This window comes from Vulpes lagopus, chromosome 4, assembly GCF_018345385.1.
Source record: "Vulpes lagopus strain Blue_001 chromosome 4, ASM1834538v1, whole genome shotgun sequence".
NCBI classification, from domain to species: domain Eukaryota; kingdom Metazoa; phylum Chordata; class Mammalia; order Carnivora; family Canidae; genus Vulpes; species Vulpes lagopus.
This window is the reverse complement of record NC_054827.1, coordinates 4,479,579-4,504,951: the sequence shown is the minus strand read 5'-3', so window position 1 is coordinate 4,504,951 and position 25,373 is coordinate 4,479,579. Positions and strand designations below refer to the sequence as shown.

The 25,373-nt window shown below is 43.6% G+C and overlaps 1 protein-coding gene across 1 annotated transcript in view; it reads right to left on the bottom strand.

The window, feature by feature from the left end:
• CSMD1 (CUB and Sushi multiple domains 1) overlaps positions 1-25,373 on the bottom strand; it is a 1,877,909-nt gene that overhangs the window by 610,081 nt on the left and 1,242,455 nt on the right. Inside the window, exon 7 of the mRNA XM_041753151.1 lies at positions 22,091-22,168. Coding sequence (XP_041609085.1) covers positions 22,091-22,168 — 78 coding nt within the window. The remainder of the gene's footprint in view (positions 1-22,090; positions 22,169-25,373) is intronic.

Genomic DNA, 25,373 nt, shown 5'->3' with positions numbered 1-25,373 from the left:
GGATGGACCTTGAGGACATTATGGTGAGTAAAACGAGTCAGGCAGAGAAAGAAAAAAATATTGTATGATTCTGCTTGTACGTGGAATCTCAAAGAGCAGAACCCGTAGAGTAGAGAGTAGATGGTGATTGCCAAGGCTTCAGGTTGGGGGAAACAGCCCCAGAAAGATTGGTCAGAGGGTACAGGTTTCTGATTATAAGAGGAGTAAGTCCTGGAAGCCTGACATACAGCATGGATAGGTACCGGCACTGCGTTATATTCTTGAATGTTAAGAAAGTAGATGTTAAATGTTCTCACCACTCTACCTCCCATCAAAAAGGTAATCATGTGAGGCAATGAAGGCATTAACTAACCCAATGATAGTAAGTCTTTCACGATATATACCTGTATCAAATCAGCATGTTGCACATCTTACACTTACACGATGTTAGATGTTGATTGTATCTCAACAAAGAAAAAAAAAAAAAAGAAGGATCAAAATAATGTAAGTCTACCTCTTGAAGTAAAAGTAAGACCTCTTGGCTATGGATCAATTTGCTGGTTTCATTATTAAACATACAATGGTGGAGTCTGGGAAACACTAATCGGATTTCGTTGTTTTGGGGACACTTAAGTGACTGACAAAATCAGATCCTGATTTGGAAGAAGGAAGCCACTGTTTTGGGTCTTGGTTTTTCCCCCAAGAGTGGCTACAAATTTAAATTGTCTGAGGGCTAACTTCACCCACTATATTGACTTGGATGACTCAGCAGTCTAGTTGGTTTTTCGACCATAGCAATTTCTTAAAACTGTTCTACACATCATAAAAGTATCATTTGATGCTAAGCGTGGGCTCATTTTTGTAAAATCAGAGCATAGCTCATCCGGCTGAGTTACTGGCTTCATGGATAATGAAGACAGTCCGGAATACTTGCTAGGAAGGTGATGTCGAAAAATTTGTCTTTCACGGGCAGCGGTGTGACCTCAGGGAAGAGCCTGGAAACCTCTAAAGCTTGTTTTCACTTTTGCAAAATAGGGAGGCAAGACCACATGAATCGCAGGATCGGCTTTCGGCTTCCTTCCCTCCGTGGGCTGGTCGAGCCAGAGATTCCTGAACAAGTGCCTTTCTCGTGTCCACACGGAAGTTCATCCAAACACAGGAGGGCATGAGGAGGCGTCCAGTAAAGTGGAGGTGGCAAGTGAAGAGTTGCACGAAGCACATTACAGAATCTAACAAAATATCCAATCCACGTCCCATAAACACAGGGTCCTGCGCACATTAATGCATGACTACGGATGCGGTGTACTCATGGTCCTCTCCTTGAATGCACCTGTGGTGCCGTATGGGGGCCCTCACATTGCTGGTGTATCCAGGATCAGCTCCAACGTAGACCGGCTGTCATGTCTAGCTTAACATTTGTGCTGGACACCCCCCCCCCCCCCCCCCCCCCACACACACACGCACTTCAAACACAGCTCCAGTTTGGACAATAAAGTTACCTATGTGTGATAGGAGAAAAAAGTTATCTGTCGCCTGTTCATAGATTGGATAAGACCACCTCTGTCTTTATCATTTCACTATGATAAATAAGGAAGCCACATCTAAAAGGAAATCTCTCTTCTTAATTTAAGGCTATTAACACCGATCCTTAAAATAAATTATGAAAGCAGAATCATTATTGAGAAATCTATAAGAAAAATAACTCCCTCAGTGTTTATTTTCTTGTAGGCCTTCTCAGTGCCAATGCTCTTAGTCTTCTAGTTTAAATGACCTGGTCTCCGAGATGTCCTCTGACGAGTTCAGGTGGTACGGAGCACAGTTTACCTGTTGCTCTGAAAGCCACCCTCCAGGGCGGCTGATTCCCTGGCTCTGTTTCCCTAGGGAATGGCTGATGGCCTTTGGAAACAAGCAGCTCTCTTGAAAACTGTGGGACCTTGAGTTATGGCAAAGTCCTACCCAAATAAGCACTTGATCTTTGCTCCACTAACGTCTCTTACAAGAGGAAAAGATCGTGTGGCGTAGTGTCCATACCTCTCCTCCAAAATACAAGTGCTGAGCAAGCAGTTGTGAGCACTTCCCCACCTTACTCTGGTCCTTCGTCTTCCTTATCCACACATTTTCTTTGTTTATCTGAATTTAAAGACATCTTCCTCTTAAATCTGACAAATTTTAGTATCATTTTTTAGTTATTTCTTTGCTTTTATCCTGCTTCTTTTTGTTTATAGAGATGTTCAGCAGATTCAGACCATTGAACACTGAGTCTATTTAACTATTTTGAAGTATTTCAATACCTTATATTTAGATACAATTAAAGTACATAATAGTGCCGGCTATAAATTGGCCAGAATAAATATGTGTTTCATGGAAGTGAACGAACACAATAGTACATATTTATCCAAAATTACAAGTATTTTCTCTTTTATTTTGAAATGGAATATAACAAAATAAAAAGCACTGATTTTAAATGAGGGAAGTCTTAAAATTCTTTTTTATAAATACCAGTAGAAAGTTTAATCATCCAGTGATACTTATAAAAAAAGGATAATGTAGTATATAGATGTGCTTGGCATTCAGATATTAGACCTTGGATCTGCTAAGTGCACTTGGGGCCTTGGATCCTTAACATAAAAGGGGGTAGTAATTACTGTTCAGACGGGTAATAAAAACTATGCTTTCTATTATGTGTAAAATTTTCCCACACTACATGTGCCTACTAAATATTAGCAACCATCTATAATTATTATATACAAAGTGAAATGTTGGGGAAAAAGCCCATTTGGAAATATATATATATAAATTCTAGATTTTCAGTGCACTGAAATTTCGTATTACTCTTGCAAGATCTCCCCAGCCTGAGATTTCTCAATTTAAAAAACAAATTTACATTTTAAGCATTCTGGGTGAAACGTTAGCATGATAGAGATTCTAAAATGCTATACATAATGGAGATGACTATTAAGGTATAGTAATCTAGACAGTCCCATATTGACAAAACTGACAAATAAACTGGAAGAGAATAATGAGCCCAAAGACAGACCCACAAATATAGTCAACTGATCTCTATTTGACAAAGGAGCAAAGGCAATTCAATGGAGAGAAGACAGACCTTTTAGCAGATGGTGCTAGAACTGGACATCCACGTGCAAAAATACTGAATCTAAACACAGATCTCACATCCTTCACACAAATTAAGTCAAAATGGATTATAGACCTAAATGTAATATGCAAAAGTCTATGAGTCTTTGAAGGTAACAAGAAAAAATCTAAACGATCTTGCACTTGGCAATGATTTTTAAAAATATTTATTTATTTATTTATTTATTTTAAGAGAGAGAGAGAGAGAGGGAGTGGTGAAGGGAGGCAGAAGGAGAAAGAGAGAGAATCTCAAGCAGACGCTACCCTCCAGTGCAGAGGTGGACATAGGTCTCAATCCCACAACCCTGAAATCATGTCCTGAGTTGAAATCAAGAGTTGCATGCTTAACCAACAACCCAGGTACTCTCGGCAATTATTTTTAAGTGCAACAATAAAGGTACGGTCTATTTAAAAAGTTGAGAAGCTGGACTTTGTTAAAATGAAAAACTTTTGCTCTGTGACATGTTAAGAGAATAAGAAGGCATCTCATGAATAGGAAGAAAATATTTGCAAAATGCTTATCTGACAAAATAATTGTTATTCAAAATATACAAAGACTCTTAAAAATCAACAGTAAGAAAACAAAATTAAAATCAAACTAAAATGAAATCAAACTAAGAAATCAACTAAGAAATCAAACTAAAATGAGCAAAAAGCCTGGATTGGCATCTCCCCAAAGAAGATACGGATGGCAAAATGTATATGAAAAGGTGCTCCAAGAACATGCAAATTAAACACCGAGATACTCTTACATATCCATCAGAATGGCCAAAATCCAAACCATCAGTAACACCACATGCTAATGAGGATATGGAGCAATGAGAACTCTCATTCATTGCTGGTGGGAATGCAAAATGGCACAGCCATTGTGGAAGACATCCGAGTGCTTTCTTATAAGACCAAATATTGTAACTCTGAGATCCAGGAATCACACTCAGTATTTACCCAAAGCAGTTGAAAACAGGTCCACACAAAAACCTGCACATGGATTTTAATAATGATTTAAACAAATTTTATTTATTTATATTCGAGAAAGAGAGTGTAAGGGGTGGGGGTGAGACATAGGGAGATGGAGAGAGAAACTCCAGCGGACTCCCTGCTGAGTGGGGAGCCGACTTGGGGCTCAGTTTCATGATGGTGAGGTCATGACCTGCACTGAAATCAAAAGTTGGACACTGAACTGACCGAGCCTCCCAGGTGCCCCTTAATGGCACCTTTATTCATAATTGCTAAAATCTGGAAACAACCAAGATGCCATTCAGTAGGCGAAGGAATAAATAAACTGTGGCTCATCCGGGCAATAGAATATCCCTCAGCACTAAAAAGAAATGAGCTACCAAGCCATGAAAAGGCATGAGGAAACCCTGCATATTACCAAGTAAAATACACCGATCAGAAAAGGCTACGTACTGTGTGATTCCAGCTATATGACTTTCTGGAAAAGGAAAAACAATTCAGAGAGTAGAAGGACCAGTGTTTTTCAGGATTGTTGGGGAGAGGAGCAATGAATAAGTAGAGCACGGGGAATTTTTAGGGCAATGAAACTGTTCTGTTTGAAACTGTAATGGTGGATACTTGACATTATGCATCATTCGAATGCACAACTCCAAAAAGACAGCGTGCTGTAAACTGTGGACATGGGTTCATAAGGCTGGTTTGTAAGTCATGACAAAACTATCAAGCCCTCTGGTGAGGGTTGGTGATGGTGGGCATATTTGGGGGTGGGGTATGGGGTGACAGGTGATACACACAAACGCTCTGTACTTTCCACACAGTTTTTCTGTGACCTAACAACTTTTCTAAAATAATTGTTGATTATAAAATTATATTTAAAAAAATGAGCACCAAGGAAAACAAAATCAAATAAAAATAAAAGAGAGTGCTGGCCAAATAGAGAAAGCAATGGAGGATTAGCAATATCAGACAAGTGTTAGCTCCTAAGAGAAATCTTTATTAATACCGTTCATTGACTTCAATTAGTTCCCTTCTGAATTGCATCACTGAATTTGAAGGCGCTCCCAAACTGAGTTTTAAAAATATAATATGAAAGAGATTCTCATTCATGTTTTTCTAAAACCCCTTGTTAGCCCCAAAATGGAAAGATGCGGTCACAAAACAAGCAAACGGAAGGCTAGGGGCATAAGCATTTTGATGCTGAAAATATTAACCACGTGAAACACGCTCTCTGAGTGAAGGACAGCTGAAAAAACTAAGAAAAAGAAGCACAGATGTGGGAAAAGAAAAGAGATTAAAATACCTAAGCTGGAGATACACATCCCTCAAATGCAGAGTGTAGACATTTGGGATCCTGACTTCTACTAACCATCCATTAAAGATATTTGGGGACAACTCTGGACAACTACATATTAAGGGAATTAACAAATTTAAATGTGTTGGGTGTTTCTAATGTGTACTACAGTCATGCTTTGTGTAAAAGGTGTATCAGGCCCTACATGCAAGATAAATACTTCTAGACATTATGTATTTCCAAATAAAACAGTGTGATGTCTGGTATGTGCTGTAAGGTACCTTAGGGGAAAAATTGTGAGTGGGTGAGTGGATGAAAACAAAAGATGAACTGGAGAACATAGGAGGTTTTTTGCACAACGTTCTCCACTTTTATGTATATCTAAAATGATCTATAATAAATAGGTTAGTGTTAATTAATGAAATATTTCCAGGTTGAAAAGTGTTCCCTCTCTCTGATGATTATGTAGGATCATGAACCATAGGCTCATTTCATTTGCTGCATTTTAAAGACCATTTTGGTCAAAATGTGATTAATATAACCATTCCCAACCCATCCGTAAAGTAAGAAAATGACAACAATCAAACAACTCCATGCCTTGCTTTAATCTGTAGGACCATGTGCTCTAGCAGGATTTTGGGGAGCACGTCCTGAGCTTCAGGGAGCTATAGACACTTTCTCTCCCTTCCATGTGTCTTGACTCATTCACAGTTATCCTTGAGTCGGTCGCAGAACTTCCAGCTCAGTGCCAGAGGCCTGAGACTAACCGTAGACCAAGACCCCCCAGGATGATCTAGTTAACTCTTGCATCGCCCTGCCCACACATCACACCAGGTCACGCCATCTGAAACGCCAGCATCTCCTTTCAATAAAAAATATTCAGGAAACAAAGTGTACAGCAAGGCATTCAGAAAGAGTAATGCATTGTCACCACGCGACTCTGGCGTGGAGTCACCGGCCAGGTCATGAGCTGAGGGTCTCCTTCCAGGTCACAGGCCGCAGCTTCCTTCCCGATGGCCACGCTCTCCCCGGATCGGCCCCTGCCGCAACTTTGCAGGCCTCTCTGTAACTCCTGTCCGGTGGCCTCTTGTAGCCCTTCTGGTTGTCAACCCTGCACTAGATGGTGTCTGGCCCCCGCACGGGTCACGCCTGGGCCAATGCCCCTGCAGCCGCCTCTGCGGTTGCCCAACCCCACCAGGAGTTTCATGATCCCTCTCACGTCCAGGCGACCACGTCCCCAAAGGAATGCACTCAGATAAAACTCCCTTTATGGGGCTGGTCCACGCCAGGGCGCCTCACGAGACCCAGAGCCACCTGACGTTCACACTCGAAGAGAGATTTTGGAGAACCAAGCCTCCCGAGGAAAACGTGGCAAGACTGGCTTACAGCTGTGTGCCTCCCCTGGTTGGATGTTCTGAGGTCTGTGGACCTAACCATGCACTACAAAAATATTGGTCCTAGGTAGGAACATTTCTCCTGGAAACGTTTGACTAGTCTCATGGTGCTTTGGCCTTTACATCTCGAGGGTACGTGATCCCATTCTCCATGCGATTCGCTTGAAGATGCCTTCTGCAGCAACACAAGTAAAATTACTATCAGCACTGATATCACCTAAAGAAGGTGTATAATACTGAAATTTTTCTCCGTGGTCAAGTGTCCATTTAGCATATATGTAGACTACAGAAAACATGCTAGATGGTCGGCCGACAGGTATCGATGGTACAGTGACCTACTCTACCCCGCGGACTGCGCCCCAGGGAGCCAACCACACGGGCAGTCAATACATCAGTGCTATTTATCCAGTGATTATTGCATGACAGGCATTACATATTCTGAGGATACAGCCAAGTACAAGGTAAGGCCTCTTACCAAGGAGCTTATATTTTAGGACAAAGAAAAATAAAACAGATATAGGTAAGTAAATGTTCCCCATTATTGACAGATGTTGCGTAAGTGGTAAGACACTGTCATGGAAAATATCATTTTTCTTAGAACTATGAGGGGGGCTAACTTAGCTCAGGGGTTCAGGGAAAGGCTGTCTGAGGACTGGATGGTGTAGTTGTGAGCCGGAGGAGGAGAAGGGACCATGTTGCAGAGCCTCAGCCGACCCGGGGTCAGGGGGCCGGGTCCCCGCTCCCTCTGCGGGGAACGTGTGGACTCTGAGCCTTCCGTGACCTCCAGGTGTCTTGGGGTGTGTCCAGGAAGGCAGGGAAGGCTCCTTCACTTCAGCTTTAAAGGATGATTTAGAACTCACCCGAGGAAGAGATAGAGAAGCTTGGGGACAGAGGGGGCGGGACAAAAGGGTTACTCACAACAGGTGAACCCACAAGAGTGAGGGCAGGTGGCCTTGTGCACGCAGGTGCTGCCCAGGTGCGGGGCAAGGGCACCGCAGAAGCAGGAGGGCCTCCAGGACACGGCCAGCAAAGAGTTATCTCGGAGAGGCAACACAACTTTGAACACTTGGAAGTACAAAGAGCTCAATTCAATTAAAATTATGAAATTAGAGTACCGTTCACGCAGGATTAGCAAGTAGTGTCCTTCATCAAAAACACTTAATGCCTGATAACGAATGCTGAGTCGCAAGAAATAAAGGAACTGCTCAAATTGTCTGGTACACTTAGCCTCATTTTAACAAGGTACATTGCACCTAAGCCTTTTAATAGGGTGAGTATTAATATACAAACCATGAGAAACACCGGTCTGGCTTTATATTCTGATAATTAGAGTTTATCGCAGATACGAGAGAACATGAGTAAGATATTGTCCATTTGTTTTCTACCAGATTTAAATATATATATATTTATACATACATATATACATATGTACATAAATATATGTATATATACATATATTTACATATATTATGTGTATGTATATATATATTTATATATACACATACACATAATTTTGAAGGATGATAATCCTGGAGGAAAAGGTTCATATATTTTACAAGAATATCCACAAAAGAGATTTTAGTTTGCTCCTTTCATTTTTAAAAGGAATGAAAACCAGAAATGAAGCTATTCACTCAACTAAAGCAAGTTTAAGCAAGCTATTGTGATATAAAGAGAATATAATGAAAAACTAGGGGATCCCTGGGTGGCTCAGCGGTTTGGCTCCTGCCTTTGGCTCAGGGCATGACCCCGGGGTCCTGAGATCGAGCCCTGCATTGGGCTCCCTGCGTGGAGCCTGCTTCTCCCTCTGCCTGTGTTGTGTCTCTGCCCCTCTTTCTCTCTCTGTGTCTCTCATGAATAAATAAATAAAAAGTTTTTTTTTAAAGAAAAACTAAAGTTGGATCGAAATCCATCGCAAATAATTTTTATATGGATTCTAGAAAACTGTGAGTGAAGCTTAGTAAAATGGCACTTTGGTTGGTGGGCAGGATAGATTACGGCTGAGCACTCTTCTTAGCTGACTCAGACTTGACCAATTGGATGCAGATTATAGATCAATCAGCAAATACTTCTTCAATTTATAATAGGACCCTTCTTTCATTTTGCAGAAATCACCACTGTATTCATTACATGATACAGTTACCTAATGCATTTGGTGTTCTTCTACTTCTTCTCTATCTTTTTCAGGATAACAGGTGAATCAGCCCTTCTGGAAAGCACACATAACTCTATGGGATCATTTTTCCCTTGTTCCCAATGTCAGAAACCTAGAGACTTGTGAAATCCTTATTATGCATGCATTTGCACAAAAAAGCTGCAAAGATTTTCCTGGCGGAGGGAGTGCCTGAAAACTTTCTTACATGTTAATTACCAAACTTGAATTTTACATAGTGGAAGTATCTCGCTTGGATGTCACATGGTTTATACTATTTTGTATGCCTTTGAGATTGACAGATCAAACTATAAAATAGGTTATTTAAATAAGAAAATTGAAATCCCTGCAAATATTCTAATAATAATTGCAGCCTACAGTGCTTGCAAAATATGCAGCTTTCTGTCTGCAAAGCACTTTTCTAATTACCCAATTCGTTAATCTTAGCTTCTTCTCTCCTTGATTTGTCATGTATTTTCACATACATATCTTAAAACACAACTTATTTTCTCCTCTGGCATATACTTCCACTTAGCACATCTCTCCATTTGCTGCATCTTTATAAAAATAATGTAAATGCATTGAACTCAAGGAATATGATCAAATAAGTATGATATCAGATAAATATAATCATTTGCTGTGATTAAATTTTCTAATTTAATCTGATTAATGTGATATTTAATTTGGACACATTCATTAAAAAATGGTGAACACACCCAGGATCGAATCCCACATCGGGCTCCCGGTGCATGGAGCCTGCTTCTACCTCTGCCTGTGTCTCTGCCTCTCTCTCTCTCTCTCTCTGTGACTATCATAAATTAAAAAAAAAAAAAATTTAAAAATGGTGAACACATTTGAAGTTAAAATATCATCACATTTTTTCATGTTATATTTCTTTGATGATTTATGTTAAGGCCATTCCAACTTGCAGCCAAAAGAATAAGGAAGGGAAACAATTGTCCATTTCAAACTTAGGAATACATGGTGAAACTAGAAATAAAAGATACGGAATTTTGGAAAACAAATCAATAAGAATTTGTAAAATATATCTATTTTACTCTTTATTATTTGAATTAAGGTTTATTTCCATAATCTAAATCCCCTCATTTTATTATTATTATAGCTCATTTGAATCCCCGTGAAAATATCTAATGAGTCGTGGGATCATAAATGAGAACATTTTATCAGTTTCTTTGCCTGCTGTGTATAGGCCATTCAAACTGTGGGGTCTGGTCTTGCAAAAACAGCCTGCAGGATCCAAGCAGGTCATGGGGTTCTGGGATGGGGCCTCACACCTTCCCTATTTAGGGCAGCCACCAGCCAGCTCTTCCTGTCTGTGCCATGTGTGATTGTAGAAACTAGAATCTATTTATTGATTGAATGATTGATAGAAATCTATCAGCTAAAAAGACAAAGAGAGAGAGAGAGAGATTATGGGAAAGAGCCTTTGAAAAGGATGAAAAGGTGGTCCCCAGATGGGGATAAAATATTTGCAAACTGCAATTTTAACAAAGGATGAGGATCTAGAATATATAACAAACCCTCAAAATTCAACAGGAAAAACAAACAAATAAAAACAATCCAAATAGAAAGTGGGCAAAATATGTGAACAAGCATTTCGCTGGAGATGTACAGATGGCAAATGAGCACATGGAACGATGTTCAACCTCATTAGCCATTAAAGAAATGCAAATTGAGACCATAATGAGATATCACTACCTACTTATCAGAATGAATATATATATATATATTTTTAAGTCATAACATCAAGTGCTGGTGAGGATGCTGGGAAACCGGATCACACACGCATTGCTTGTGAGGGTGAAAAATGATACGGATACTCCGGAAATACGTCTGACAGATTCTTAGAAAACTGGACATGCGAATATCACGTGACCCAGCAATTACACCTCTTGACGTTTATCCAAGAAGCAGAAAAACCCGTGTTCCCGCAGAAGCCATTCATCATATGATGTCACAGAGGTTTTATTTTTAATAGCCCCATCCTGGAAACAAACCCAGTACCTTTCAACAGGACCGAGGTTGGACTAACTGGTAGTTCAGCCGTGGAACACTGCACAGCACGGAGAAGGAACAGCCTTGACGCACAACCACTTGGAAGGATGGCAAGCGAGCTGTGCTGAGGAAAGGCTGGTCACAGACTGGGTGCTTGGATGGTCCACTTGTATGATATTCTTGAAGCAGCAAACGGAGAGATGGAGGACAGAGGAGTCGTGGCCAAGGGGTGGCACCAGGGGGCCTTGTGGGGAGGGAGCAGCTCTGCGCTGAGCGTGATGGTGCTTACAGGAACCCACACACGTGACACGGTGACGCCGAGCTGCACATACACATGCACACACACACACACACCGGTGCACACAACATTGATGAAATGGAGTAAGCTCTATGGATTGATCTAAAGTCAATTTACCTGCTGTGATATGATGCCACAGATAGGGAAGTGTGAGCCCTCAGGACAACAGTGAAGGTCTGAGACCTCCTCGTAGACTTCAAGTTCCTGAGAGTCTATGATCATTTCCAGACAGATAGTTAAGAAGAGAGATTGGCAATGAGTAAAATGTTAGAAAGACACCGTGTGGGGCATATGTCAAGTGTTCCAGTCTTCGGAGGGTCACCTGTGGCTCAGGTAGGACATGAGTTCACGAGCCACACCAGGGTCTCCTCCACAGGCTTTCACTGGACACCTGCCGGGAGGTGGGTGTTTCTCCCTTAATCTAGACACACGTGGTCCCTATGCCTCTTCTTACCTGCCCATGTTACCGAGCACACTAATCGTGTCCTAAAAATCAACGTACATTATCGGCCTAAACACCATTTGGTCAACATCAGTTCATTTATCTAAATTTCTCCTTCAGTGAGGCAGAGTCATCAAGTCGGAGCAAACCAATTTCTTCCAGAAAACTGGAAATCAATTATAATGTTATGACCTTGTAATTTTATAAGCACTCAAATCAAAAGACTTAACCCGAAACTATTTTCAGTTTTCACTCCTGCACCTTTATAATATTATTTGAATAAAATGACAAGGCTTAAGAGGTGGGTACCTTCTCTCTGAAACCCCTTGATGCTCTGAGTACTTGAGTTTTAGCTCCAGTGTCTTTGTCTTTACTGTGAGGCTAAATAATTTAACTCAGATTCAGTTTCCTTGGGTATAAAATGGCGGGCTTTCCCTGAATTCAAAAAGGAGATACCATGATTAATTAGTTTAATCTTTGGAGTCTCTGACTGAAGCTACTCATTAGCAAACATTCGATCCTATAAGGTGATGTAATTATAACAATGTGGTGATTCCTTCTAATGCTACTGCAATTTTTTTAACTCTACTCACACCCAAACACCAATAATCCCATAATCCTCCAGAGCTTCAGAGGTTTGGTGGTGGTGTTTTTTTAAATCCGGTTATTTGGGTAGATTAAGTTCTTTTATAAAATTTGATGAAAGCTCATGTGACATGTTGGGCTTCTAAAAAAGTAGCTGATGGAAATGCCAAACCTAACCCTGCTCTTTCAGATGTGCCATAATCTGTAGGCTGTTTCCCGCTCACCCTTTGAAATAAAAGAATATATTCTCTATCCTCCTGCAAAGCGAGTTTTTCCCTTTAGTTGATCAATCACGCTCCATAATTGTATGCTGAAACTATTTAAAAAGCATTTGACTTCCTACTAGGGTTACAGTATAATTTAACCGTCTATAATCCAATCAAGCTATATCTTGTTTTACATATTTTAATAGATCCTTTTTCTTCCTGTTTACTTAAGAAATTATATATGTAAATGGCGTGTTAAATAATTGATGAACCACCTACTTCTGCTTCTAGTTACCAGTGGCACTACTCTTCCCCATGCATCCAGACAGCACTTCCCTTTGCAGTAAGACTTTCCATCGCATTTTAAAAGATATTTTAGCTCCTGCAGTGACAAAGGCCTATTTAGAAACTGCAAGCATAATTTACTTACCTGATTTATGAAGCAATTTATGCAATCTAGTATATTCATGCTATATGGGGATGGATCTTTGTTAAGAAAACAAGGGTCTTTAACAATCGCAAAACTCCGTATTATTGCATTTTATGATAGAACAAAGTAGATTGGGGCAATTATCCCTTGTGTTTTATTAAACCTTTATACAACTGTTAGAGGTTAATGGGGCTATTATTTTTCCTACTGTCAAAATCTGCTTCGAAGCAAGATCTAGAGCACTCAGTGCCAGAAATCCAGCTCAGAGAATAGCAGGCATGGCTTTTTCTGAAGCACTGTTACAAATCACTGTAGTCTACTACCATTCAAATAAATCACCCATTAATAATATAGCAAGAAGGTCCCCTAAAAAAACCTGATGATGAGTGGCACTGCTGGCAATTTAACAAGCATAGTGACTATAACAATAATATTATGAAACGAAACATGTTTTTTGGGGGGGGAATGGGCGAAGCAAATAGTGTGTTAATTTTTGAAGATGATTCCCATGGGGATTAACAGAACCGCAGCATATGCAGGTACCTGGGAAATCACGCCTGATGAAAATTATTTCCAGGATGAAGTCTCAGAGGTGGGAAGCACACAGCATCATGTGCAGCTGGTAGGATTAAGGGATGAGGGATGATTCTGTTCCCCGGGTAGCCTTGTCTTAGAGGTCGTATTAAGCGGGCTGCTCAGCGTTATTCATCAGCTCACCCCTCCCTCCGCAGCCCACCTCCCGCTCTGCCCCCGGGCGAACACGCTGGAGAACAGCTGTCCGGCCTGCCCCTCATTCTTCTAGCGACCCCTCCGAAGGCCAGCATGTCCCGCTCAGCAGCTCAGTGACAGGCGGACTCATGCCGCACGGGGAGGAGGGAAGCAGTGGGCCACGGTGTGTAGACCTCCCAGAGCACGGCACCTAGACCTCTAGACCCACCACCAGATCTCCCTACCAACTCTCAGCAACTCGTAACAGAAAATTATCTGTTTCTAAAAAAATATATATCCCTTAGAGTTTTAATGTTTTCTCATATGAAGTGGGTATCGTGTTCTAAGACTACAGAATTTTATTTGAATTAATGTGTTGTTCAATTTTTTTGTGTCTTTTTCATATAATGCATATTATTTTTATGGTAAGCATAGTCTTCTTTTGATCAATGCCAAGGCAGTGTCTGTGGAGGAGACATGCAAGTGACCGGGCCAGTAAAGAGGTCAAATTTAGAGGAGCTGGTGACTTGGCTGGCACAGCACGTGCCTAACTTAATATTGTTCTACATCGTGTCTTCCTGTAGATTCTTTCTTTTTTCCATTCTATATAGATTCTTACTTCTTATGGGTCGATCTCCTATTTGGAAAGATAATAGATTTCTGTCTTTACTCAAAGCTCAGTAGATGTTGCTATGTTTATTACAACAATCTCTGTCTGGTAAATATTCACATAACCAGAAGTACCAGGAGGCTACAGTTTCCTCTAGGGGAGGAACATATTCTGAACAGCTCTAAGCTACTGGTCTTTCTTCAAAGTGTGATGAACGAATGCGTGAATAAGACGGGAAATGCAAAGATGTGATTGAAGAAAAGTGTGAGCATCGCTTTGCCACACTGCTCTGGGATACCACGTAAGAAGAAACTAGATTGTTCCTAGACAAATATTTTGAGCTACTGTTGTGTGCCCTTGGCTCTGTCAGGGACTTGGTAGATATGAGGGAGGAAAGCAGAACAAAGCTCTGTCCTAAGGAGTTTGTACTGTAGGAGGGGGAGTGGAGGGACAGGAAATAAATAAGCACACACACACGTATCCATACAAGTGTACACACTAAATATGCTCACACACCATAGGTATGTATACGGGATGGGTACGACATGTTCTACGTGGTACAAAGAAACTCAGAGCAAGGAACTCGGGGATAAAGTGGTGAGTGGCCAAGGTGTGTGGATGTGAGCATGGCCAGAGAAAAGTCTTTCAAAGAAGGTAAACTTGGAGAAATAACCTGAAGAGAGGGATGAGACCCCTTTGAGGACATCTGAGAAGACAGACAGAGGGCACAAAGGGGTGGAAGAGTGTCTGAGGTCTTTAGGAAACTCTTCCCAACTCGTGGATTCGGGCAAGAGGGAGAAGGGATAGAGCAGAGGTAAGGAGGTCCTGTGGGCCTTCCTAGGGACCCTGGGTTCTCTGGGGATGTGATGGAAACCTGGGGAAGGTTGAGAGCAGAATGACTGGAAGTGGTTGCTCTTTCTCCTGGGTGACTCTGGGGGTGGAGTGGAGGCCACCATGGGGAAGCGGCAGGTGGGACAGCCCGATGAGGTGCATGCAGCAACCGATGATGGCGGTTGGGAAGTCAAGAGAAATGGTTGGCCCTGAGGTGTGTGGGGAGAGAGCGGGCTTGCTGGCGGCGGGAGGGAGGGCTGGCTGCAGGCTCTAGGGCCTGGGAGATCTGGTAAGAGGGGGAGATGCCTGCTACATGTGGGCATGAAAAGTTTGGGTGGGCAGGTGGATGTCAGAGTATGGAATCTAGAGAGAAGTCCAGGATAATAAAGCGAGCACGTCTCATTCCCTTCTAGAAGTGGATCATATAGCAACTGCTTCCCAGTGATGGCAGTAAATGGGATGGCTTGCCTTGTCTTTATCTCTTGTTTTAACCTCACTAATGAGAATTATCGGTTACTGTTTTTTTTTTTTCCCCCCCGCTTAGCTTCCACTCGTCACTCTTTACAGAAGAAGGGCTGATATGAGAGTCTCTTCTTGGGACTTTGTGATAACCTTTCTGACCTTAAAGTCTGAGAAGAAGGCAAGAAGCTATGCAAGACATAAGATCAATCCTTGTTTTTTGAGCTCATCGGAATATAAGCAAAAAGAGAATTTTACACACTAGCATATCCCAGGTGTTCTTAAATTTTTCCAAACTTAAGACAAAAAAAGTCTATGAAAGTAGCAGTTAAACTGATAAGTGGATAAATGCACTATGACCCCAGGCATATAAATGGAAAACCGTTGATAAGAGTGTACTTTAGAAAGTGGAGTAAGCAGTCACAGCGTGTTAACAAGGTAACTCAGACGTTATATGGTTGTGGTGGCATCTTTTGCTGTATAAAGTAGTTAGGACTTCATTTTGCAGCGTCATTCTAAAAACAGAGCTACAAAAGTCTTAACGTTTGCCCTTCCAAATAAGTATTTATGAGACAAAAGAGAAGCCAGAGAAGGATGCAGCTACTTAGTGTCATCACAGAAGACAATAGTTGGTCAAATGTTTTTCATTAATGGGACTATTTGGCAACTTGGGCTATTTTGCTCCAGGTATTTTTTTCTCAAGGTAGAAAAAAAATTGTATGTAGAAACAAAGACATTGAAAAAACAATGGTTTATAGTCAAATGTAGAAGAATTCTTGGGTCATTTATTTTATAATGTTCTAGTGTTATTTTTACCCAAGGGCTTATAAGACAATGCAAGATATTGTTCCATTTTTCCACAATGTTTTATTCTCCTTTACATTAAATAATGATTATGCATCAAAGGCCCTACCATCCTGGGGTTAGCTGTTGTGACTGCAGAGGTCAATACACAGCATGTGTCATCAATTCATCCGAGCGACTTACAACACATCAATATTGAATTTGTAAAGTCATTTGTCTTTCACTTTACATGGGGAAAACAATCTCTAGCTGCAAAATAACAACCAAGGTTCTCCTTGATCATCCTCCCTACAGAGTTTTAGAGGCTGGAGTTAGAAGGGCACCAACGGATTATCTAGCCTCCTGGTTCTCGCACTTGGGGTTGCTCAAACAGCATTCAGGTGAGGAGAACGTCAAGAAAGAGAAGGGGGAGAAGAAACTATGTCTACTGTTTGCTGTCATTTAACAATAGGCAATGGCAGTTTAATAATCCCTTGGGATTGAGAGGATCCAAGCTCAGAATAAAGGCGAGCCCGGCATCACTCAGGGAGACCGGGGAGGATCGGGGAGGGCTGCTCACTGAGCTGATGCCAGATGCACTGCTGTTGCGTGATGCTGCCCATTTATGTTGCAATCTTTTCAAAGCTTAAAATAATTAGAACTGTAGAGCAATAGGCAGCATTAATTCCTTCACTATCTTGGAGACTTTCTGAAAACAGTATCAATCTATAATGAATGAGCCTGATAAACAACAACAACAAAACCAAAAAACTTCTACGTCATTTCATTCAAAGAGTGACCGTAGGAAATTAATTGTCCTCATTATAGGTAGGCTGAGATAGCTGCACAGCCTGGGCCGTCCTCACCCACCCTATGTGACTAAGTTTACACATGTTAAGGATTAATGTGAATTACTCAGGGTTAATTGGTAACAGGAATCAGGGCTGGGTGAATAAAGTGGCCAACATCGTGATTCCAGAGCAAAATTCACAAAAGATTCATCAATTCCATCGAGAAGAGTAGAAGAGAGAGCGTGTAAACCTTTTGCTCCACAGTAGGGAAAGTAAGCCTTTCCTATGTTTCCCCTCCCTTCCTTTAATTACTCAGCAAGTATGTGCTAAGTGCTTCTTAGCTTGGGCCGTCCAGGATGAGGACGTGCAACCCACAATCCTATGCAGGGTGGCAGCTGAGAAGGGGTGTCTGGAGGAGAACTCTGATCTCATGGAGCTCATCTTGGACCGAATGGATAATCAAGGCAGGCGCCGGAAGGAAATACACGCTGGCCCGGACGGAGATATGCTAAGATTCTAGAATCCAGACTGTGTTGTGTGTCCAGATATGGGAACTATTTATGTTACAAATGAAACAATGGATTATCTGTTTTTAATCTACGTACCAGGTACTGCAGATTGGTATAAACCTCCTTCATGTATGAGTTGCAAGATCCTTACTCGCTCTTGCTATAAAACATGGCACATTGGACATCCTTTCAGTGCGACTAAAATGGTATCATCCTTCCATCATTAAACCACGAGTTCCTTGAGGAAGCCTGTCCCATCCTTCCATTTCTACAGCCAGAGCCTCTGTCTCTCTTCCTGGTGCTTGCCTAGCCTTGGATCAGTATTGCCAGAATGCATGATTCCTTGCCTCGTCTAGTGTTTTTGTTTGTTTCTTTCTTTCCAAACACCTGAGTCTTTGGGTGGTTTGGCCTCTGTGGTTGACCAGAAACTCGCGCAGTTTCTATCCTCTTCACAGGGTCCCAACAGGAACCAGAGCCACCCTGGAGGGGAGTACTACAACGCAAGACTGACTACTTACCAAGGGGCTACCTATATCAGAGTAAATCCAGGGATGCCACCAGGCCTGGTCGGTAACCCAGGACCCCGTCACCAAGAGCTGGGCGATTATCAGTCCTTCGTCTGGAAGCAACAGGGGTAAACAATCAGCGCTCAAAGAGGCAACTAAGGAGGAAGAGTCATGTAGGTCAGTCTGCCTGGGAAGAGTTGTGACCTTTGGCCTCTGCACGTGGGAGGACAGCCAGGTTGAGGGGACTGTGCAGGAGGCAACAGGAGGCCTCACATTCTTGCTTCCCCCGCCCCCCACATGCACCTAGCAATGGGCAGCACACGACCTCGATCCATAAGGGGTGCACTGCATTGTGTCTGCGCATGTTCAGCTTCTGTTAAAAGGGCGCTGTGGGAGCACAGCACAACAGACACCGTCTAATGTTCTGGAGGAAAAAGATAATCGCCTGGTCATGACTGTCACATTCCCTCCTCCATGGGAGGTCTCATGAGGAAGAGAGACACATGAACAACATCAAAACATGTCAAAATAGAGTGGAAAACACTAAAACACAGGTCACCGGAGGGTGAGGTGGGACGACAGCTAGCAACAGCTGTCAACCCTGCGCTGAACATATTTAAGGGATATTTTGTTAGTCGTTTATCCAAACTTTCAAACGGAAGAACCAAGGTCAGGATAACTGTGCAAGTTGTACAAGGGATACTTATACTTGTATGCTTGGGTTTAATTTTGAGAACGTCAGGGGCTGTGATCTACATGAGAACCCAGCTCTTAGGATAAAGCAGGAATGCTAGTTTTCTATGTTCTAGGCTCACCTCTGAGGATTGGCCAAACTATTACTCTAAGATTGCAGAAATAAGTCCCGTGGTCTGGATCTTACTTCCTCCTCTGTGAAGTAAGACCCTGTGCTAAATTTAAATTCCTGGCTGAGCTTCTACTTACATTCTTCTCTTCCCATGTCTAGATGGGAAGTCCATGATGGGTTTGGTCTGTTGAATGCCCATCATACGCCATATCCTGGAATGGACAATCTGCAAACACCTCGCTTTATCCACTTGACAAAAGTCATTATTGCCTTAATGTCATAAATGATGAAACCTGGACTTGGCGACCATCCATGCATTTACAGCCACCGAATCCTGTCTCTCTATCCTCAAAACCCACCTCCATTTCCCTAGGAAACATGCCACTTAGAATCTAGCCACACCGTCCATGGAAATAACACTTTATCACTTATTCCATTGCTGACCTTACAAGGCCTTCAGCTTCTTCATCCTCTTTGTTTTCTAATGATTCAGGCTCATGTCTGACCGAAACCAAAAGCTGAGTATCACTGGGGGGAAGGACAGAACGTTTTCTCACATCAAACCAGTAAGCAAGCATCTGTCAGTTCATGTGCAGATAAGGACTGCTTACAAAGAAAGCTTACAAAGAGACCTTCTGCTTAAAAAGAAAGCTTTTGCCTAAGTTGGCTCTCGCAGTTAGGGTCAGCGCTGGGCCTAATATGGATTTGGTAGAGGGGTTCACCTGCCAAGCAGGTCTACCTCACTGCGGGACATTTCTGTGAGGTGTGAAATAATTTCAAAATTATTATAAGTGCCACATGCCCCACCCTATAGAACATCCAGAATTGGAAACTAACAATAACAAATATGAAAGCTTTATTGACAAAACCTTTCCTTTTTTTCCTCTGCCCCTCAGTTGTTTTCCGCCTTCTTTTGGATTCCATCCTTTCCTTCAGTCCAGTTGAATGTGAATAGATCCTCACATTTGATCTTCTCCATGATCATCAAACAAGGCATACAGAAAATACTTACAGATTGCTTCATGTGTGTGTGTGTGTGTGTGTGTGTGTGTGTGTGTGTGGTACCTAAGGACCTGAGGTAGTCAAAGTTTAGAGAATCCACCCCTCAGATGGACTGAATCTTTTCATCCTCTCAAAATTGTTTTATTGAAATCCTAACTCCTGGTGTGATGGTATTTGGAGGTGGGCCTTTGGGAGGTAAGTAGATCATGAGCATGAGCCCGCATGATGGGAACTGTGCCCTTCTAAGAAGAGAAAGGAGAGATGCTCTCTTCCTCTACCATATAAGGGTACGATGAGATGGCAGCCATCTATGAACCAGGGAGCAAGTCCCCAGCAACCTTGAGTCTCCCTTGATCTCACAGTTTCCAGCCATGAAACCATGTGAAATAAATTTAAACCATCCAATTTTGGGTACTCTGTTATGGTAGCCTGAAAGATCTAAGACACCCCCTGTACCTGATGCCTACATCCTAGGGGGCTGTGTCTACCTCTCTGCCATTATCAAGTGCCAGGGAATAGCGGCATCACGCAGCCAATCAACCGTCGTTGCACAAGCACTTGGTAGCGGTCTGCATCTACCTCTCTATCCACTTCAGCTGCATGGAACGGGGCCACCAAATAGTCAATGGATCATTGTTACATTTACGTAAGTGATGGGTAGGATGTCGTAGAATAGGGATATTGAGAAAGCAGCAGTAGGTCAATCTACAAAGTGGATTTTTATTTTATTTTTTTATTATTTTTTTATTTATTTTTTTTTCAAAGTGGATTTTTAAAGGATGCATATTGTTGTTTATTTATTTGCTTTTAGGGCAGCCCTGGTGGTGCAGCGGTTTAGTGCCACCTGCAGCCTGGGGTGTGATCCTGGAGACCCAGGACCAAGTCCCACATCAGGCTCCTTGCATGGAGCCTGCTTGCTTCTCCCTCTGCCTGTGTCTCTGCCTCTCTCTCCCTCCGCCTCTGAATGAAAACAAAACAAAACAAAACAAAACAAAACAAAACAAAAAAACAATGTGGTATTTATTTGCTTTTATAAAATACTTGTCATGGATAAAACTTCATGCAGAAGCCCAATATATCAATGCAGATAAAAAATAGAGTTGGTTGAGCTGAGGGAGGTCCAGAGATCCATCTCAAGCCTTCCACTTCTACTAAATGCTAGGCCGTGGGAAAAGAGGTAAAATGTGTAGATCCCAAATACTGGATATGGAACATCAAGAGGTTAGCATGTAAAACAGGTCACCAGTCATGAATAGAAAAGGCAACCCAACAGCTTGAAAGTCTTAAAAAGAGCATGGCGCATGGGACGGCACTGGAAAGAACCCCACCTCGGTACCGCTAGGGAGCCTGCTGGTCTGCAGGGAAACCCACAGTGAAACTGTGACAAAATAAATGCTGTAACAGAGGTAAGAGTGCAGCAGCAGGGCAACAAACCATGGAGCAGCTAACTGTGCCCTGGAGGGTCAGGAAAGACCCCAAAGGAGAAGGCTTTAAGCATCACTTGGGTTTCTGCGTTCAGTGAAAGGAGAGAGGGCACTTCTGCCAGAGAGGCGCAGTGACATCATCCAAGACACAGCGAGGCGACCTTTTCAGCTGAGTAATAACGAGAGGCTCGCAGGGGCAGACACAGGAGAAGCAGGTGGCAGGAGATGCATACGGCTGGCGACTGAGGGCCTACCATGGGCGACGTGTTCCAAATGGAACCCGTACGGGCATGGCCATCTTATTTTTTTTCCTCTTCGGAAAGAGTCAGGCATTGACCTAAAGCTGTGTTACTCTTCAGACCATTCTTCAGAACACCTTCATAGGTAAATGATAAGAGCAGACCTGCATATTCCAGACAGCAGCCTGGGTGTGTGCGGTGTACCTAGGACTGGAGAGGGAAACTGGGATCCAAGTACCGGGCAGTGGAACATGTATTTACGAGGGAAATCGGAAGGTCCAGGCTCGCGGTGACCAAGGAGGGCGAGGGGGAGGATGGATTTAAGATACATTTAGGAGAATGTCTTCATGACATTCTTCCCCAACAATGTGAAGCCAAGGCACATCTCTTCTTCCAGAAAATACTTTTGGAAGTAGAAAAGTAGCGAGACATGAAGGGAGAAAAACGGTTTCTAGGATTCCGTCTCCAGAACCCATCCGTTGTCTCTGTGTTCCCCAATGGACAAAGCAATCCTTATATAAAAAGAAAAAGGACTTACAGACAGAGTTTTTGTGACTACTGTCCTTGCTGGGCAGCATCTTGACTCCTCTTGACTTCAGCTCAATGGCCTTTTTCACTGAAAGAAACCAAATAAAGCCATTAGTCGGTAAAACTCAAAGAGCTACCATAAAATCGTGCTTGCTCCTCCGCATTTCCAGCCAGGGCCGCTTGCCTACTGACCCCCTAGAAAGTGGGGCACATTCTAAGACGTTAATGATGCAAAGTGGATGAAGTAGAAGAGCTCATGAATAATTAATGCAAGGCCATCAAACAGCAAGATCATATCTTGCACCAGCAGTGTCAGAAGTAAGAAATGATATGTGACACCATTGAGCTTCTCCATCTGAACCTATTCGCCACTAGCAGTGGCAAATCTAGAACTCATGGTGGTTTTACCAAGGGCTCGGGGATGGTCGTCTCACCGGATGTGGACTGACGGTAGAGCCTTCTAAAGTTACTGCATTCCTGATAAAGTTCTAGATAAAGATGAAAGTAGTTTCTTATTTATTGATGTAGCTATTAAATCATGCAAAGTCTAGAAAATATGCATTGATGAGGAGCTAACGTGGGGAAGCATGTTCTGTGGCCGAGGATAAAATATCACATAAAATGTTAAGTAAAAGAACACCGATCCTTTCAGACGCTTATTACCCATAGACACCTTATACATAAAATGTACACACACATATATATAGGAGATTGGTTTCTAAAGTCATAGTTCTCAGGCTTAAATTTGAATTCCATACTTCTACATTCTGCATCACACATTTTAAGAAGTTCCACTTTTCTGGCCATTTCTGGAAAAAAAATAAAAAAGGGAAGCATTCATGGGAATAAAATAGAAAATAATGTTTTAATTTAAACATTTATGTTTTAAATATTAAAACTGTATTACTGTTATTTAAATTAAAATTGCATTTTAATAGTATTTATATTAAATGCATTTATAATTTTTTTTTAAACATTTATTTAATTATTCGTGATAGACATAGAGAGAGAGAGAGAGGCAGAGACACAGGAGGAGGGAGAAGCAGGCTCCATGCACCGGGAGCCCGACATGGGATTCGATCCCGGGTCTCCAGGATCGCGCCCTGGGCCAAAGGCAGGCGCCAAACCGCTGCGCCACCCAGGGATCCCCTATTAAATGCATTTAATATTTAAACAGTCATAATGAGACTGGACCTAGAGTAGCTGAAAGCGTGCAGAAGTGAGTTTGATTCTTCGCTAACAACTCAGTAGCTCTGTGGTCTGGATAAGTTCCTGAACTCAAGAGTCTACTAACTTATGTGGAAAGTGGGTGAGGCGGTTATTTTTTTTTTTGTGTCAACCTCAGTGGGCTACTGAGTGTCCAGACACTTGTCAAGCAGTAGACTGGGTGTCTCCGTGAGGGTGTTTTTTGAACGAGATTACCATTTACATCCATGAAGCAAAGCCAACTGCTCTCCCTACAGTGGGTGGGCCATACCTAATCAGCAGAAGGACTACATAGAAAAAAATAAATTGCAGACATTCTCCTGAGTAGAAAAGAATTCTTTCTGCCTGACTGCCTTCATATTGGGATATTAGTTTTTTACTGTTTTTGTTTTGTTTTGTTTTTCCTGCCTTAAGATTCAAACCAAAGCATCGGTTCCACCTGGGTCTGGATCTTGCCAGCCTTTGGTCTGGAACCAGGCCATCGGCCCTCGAGGTTCCCGGGTGTTGATCCCACAGGCCTCTGGCCTGGAGTCGCGCCATTGGCCACTCTGCAGATCTTGGGATTTCTCAGTCCAGGATGCTGGGAGCCACTTTCTTATAAGAAGTCCTATATGGCTGCTCGGGAGTCTGGGGAGCACCCTAACACAGTGGGCGAGCTGACATCCAGGGCAGGGTGTCCTGGGGGGGGACCCAGCACTGTCGGGCTCCAGCCACAGGTGCCGCAGGTGCAGCCAGCATCGCTGGGACCGCAGGACCCTCGGGGCAGCCTGCCCTGTGACACCCATGGTGGGGGGGGACCCAGCACCATCGGGGCTCCAGCCACAGGTGCATCCAGTGCCTCCAGGACGATGGAACCCTTGGGGGCAGCCTGCCCTGCTGGCCACGGCGACACCTCTGGCTGGGGGCTGGGGCAGGAGGCCTAGAGTGGGCAGCCAGGGGCCGGCGAGGGCAGGCCAGTCCCCAGGGGCGATTCAGCTCCGGGTGCCCTGCACATCCCACAGCCGCTTAAGGCCGCCAGGAGTCCCCGGACTGCTCCTTCCTCCTCCTTCCAAGGGTGCCGACCCGACCGACCCGGCCGAGCATCCTGCCCCGATGGTCCAGCCGCCCGCGGAGACCCCTGAGGAGTGCCTCTCCTCCCTGCCCCTCCTCCTCGGCCCTCGGGCCTCCCCGTCTCTGGGGGTGGGAAACCAGGTCCACACCTGCTGTCACCGCAACACCGTTGGCCACAGGGACCTCGCCTGTCGCGCTCTCCCGAGGGATGTTTGGACTTGATTGGGTGACGCCTTCCCGAGCGTCACCCATCACGACCGCTGCCTCCTCGTGCTGGGAGACCTTTGCCTTGAAGTCGCTCAGGAGAGAAGAGATGCACAAACAATAAATGACGGACAGAACATCAATGGGAGAGAGCAAGGAGCCTAAAACTAGAGTCAGTGTCACCCGAAACAGAGAAGACAGACGGGCTCCGTGCCCTCGGAGGATGCCGGGAAGTAGAGAGGAGCTTTCCGGGTGACGCAGGTGGCACCTGGACCCGCAGCGCCTCTCTGGGAGTCTGGTAGGTTCCGGGCTTCGCGAGCAGGTGGATGTGCTTGTGTGAGCCAACCCCGCAGGGCCTGTGGTCTGTGTTTCCGACTAGCCCACGGTGTGTGCTGGGGGCGGCCGCTCCGCGAAGCTGCTTTGGACCGACAGGGCCTCTCAGCAGGGAAGTCGTAGGTGCTGAGGGCGAGGGGGGCCAGAGGGCTGGGGGCTCCCCGACAGACGGCCCCCGGGACCAAGGCCGCCAACACCCCAGGTGTCCGGGGACGAAGTGTGCAGCCCGCTCGTTGGCAGGTCCCAGAGCGAATGAAAAATCCCGTCCTCTGACTCAGGGCCGTGAGGATTCCTGGGGGGACCCCAGTGAGCAGGCTCCGGACCTCCAGAGCCCACCTGGGCCTCAAGCTCCATATTTCCCGCATCGCTACCCCGGTGCGCTCCTCCGATTCTTTCTTTTCTTTTACCTCCTCTTCATTGGTTTGTTCTTTGGAGGGAAGAGGCGGTGGCGTGAATGCTGGTGTCAGGGCCCCCGACTCACTGCCGCTCTGGCCTTAGAG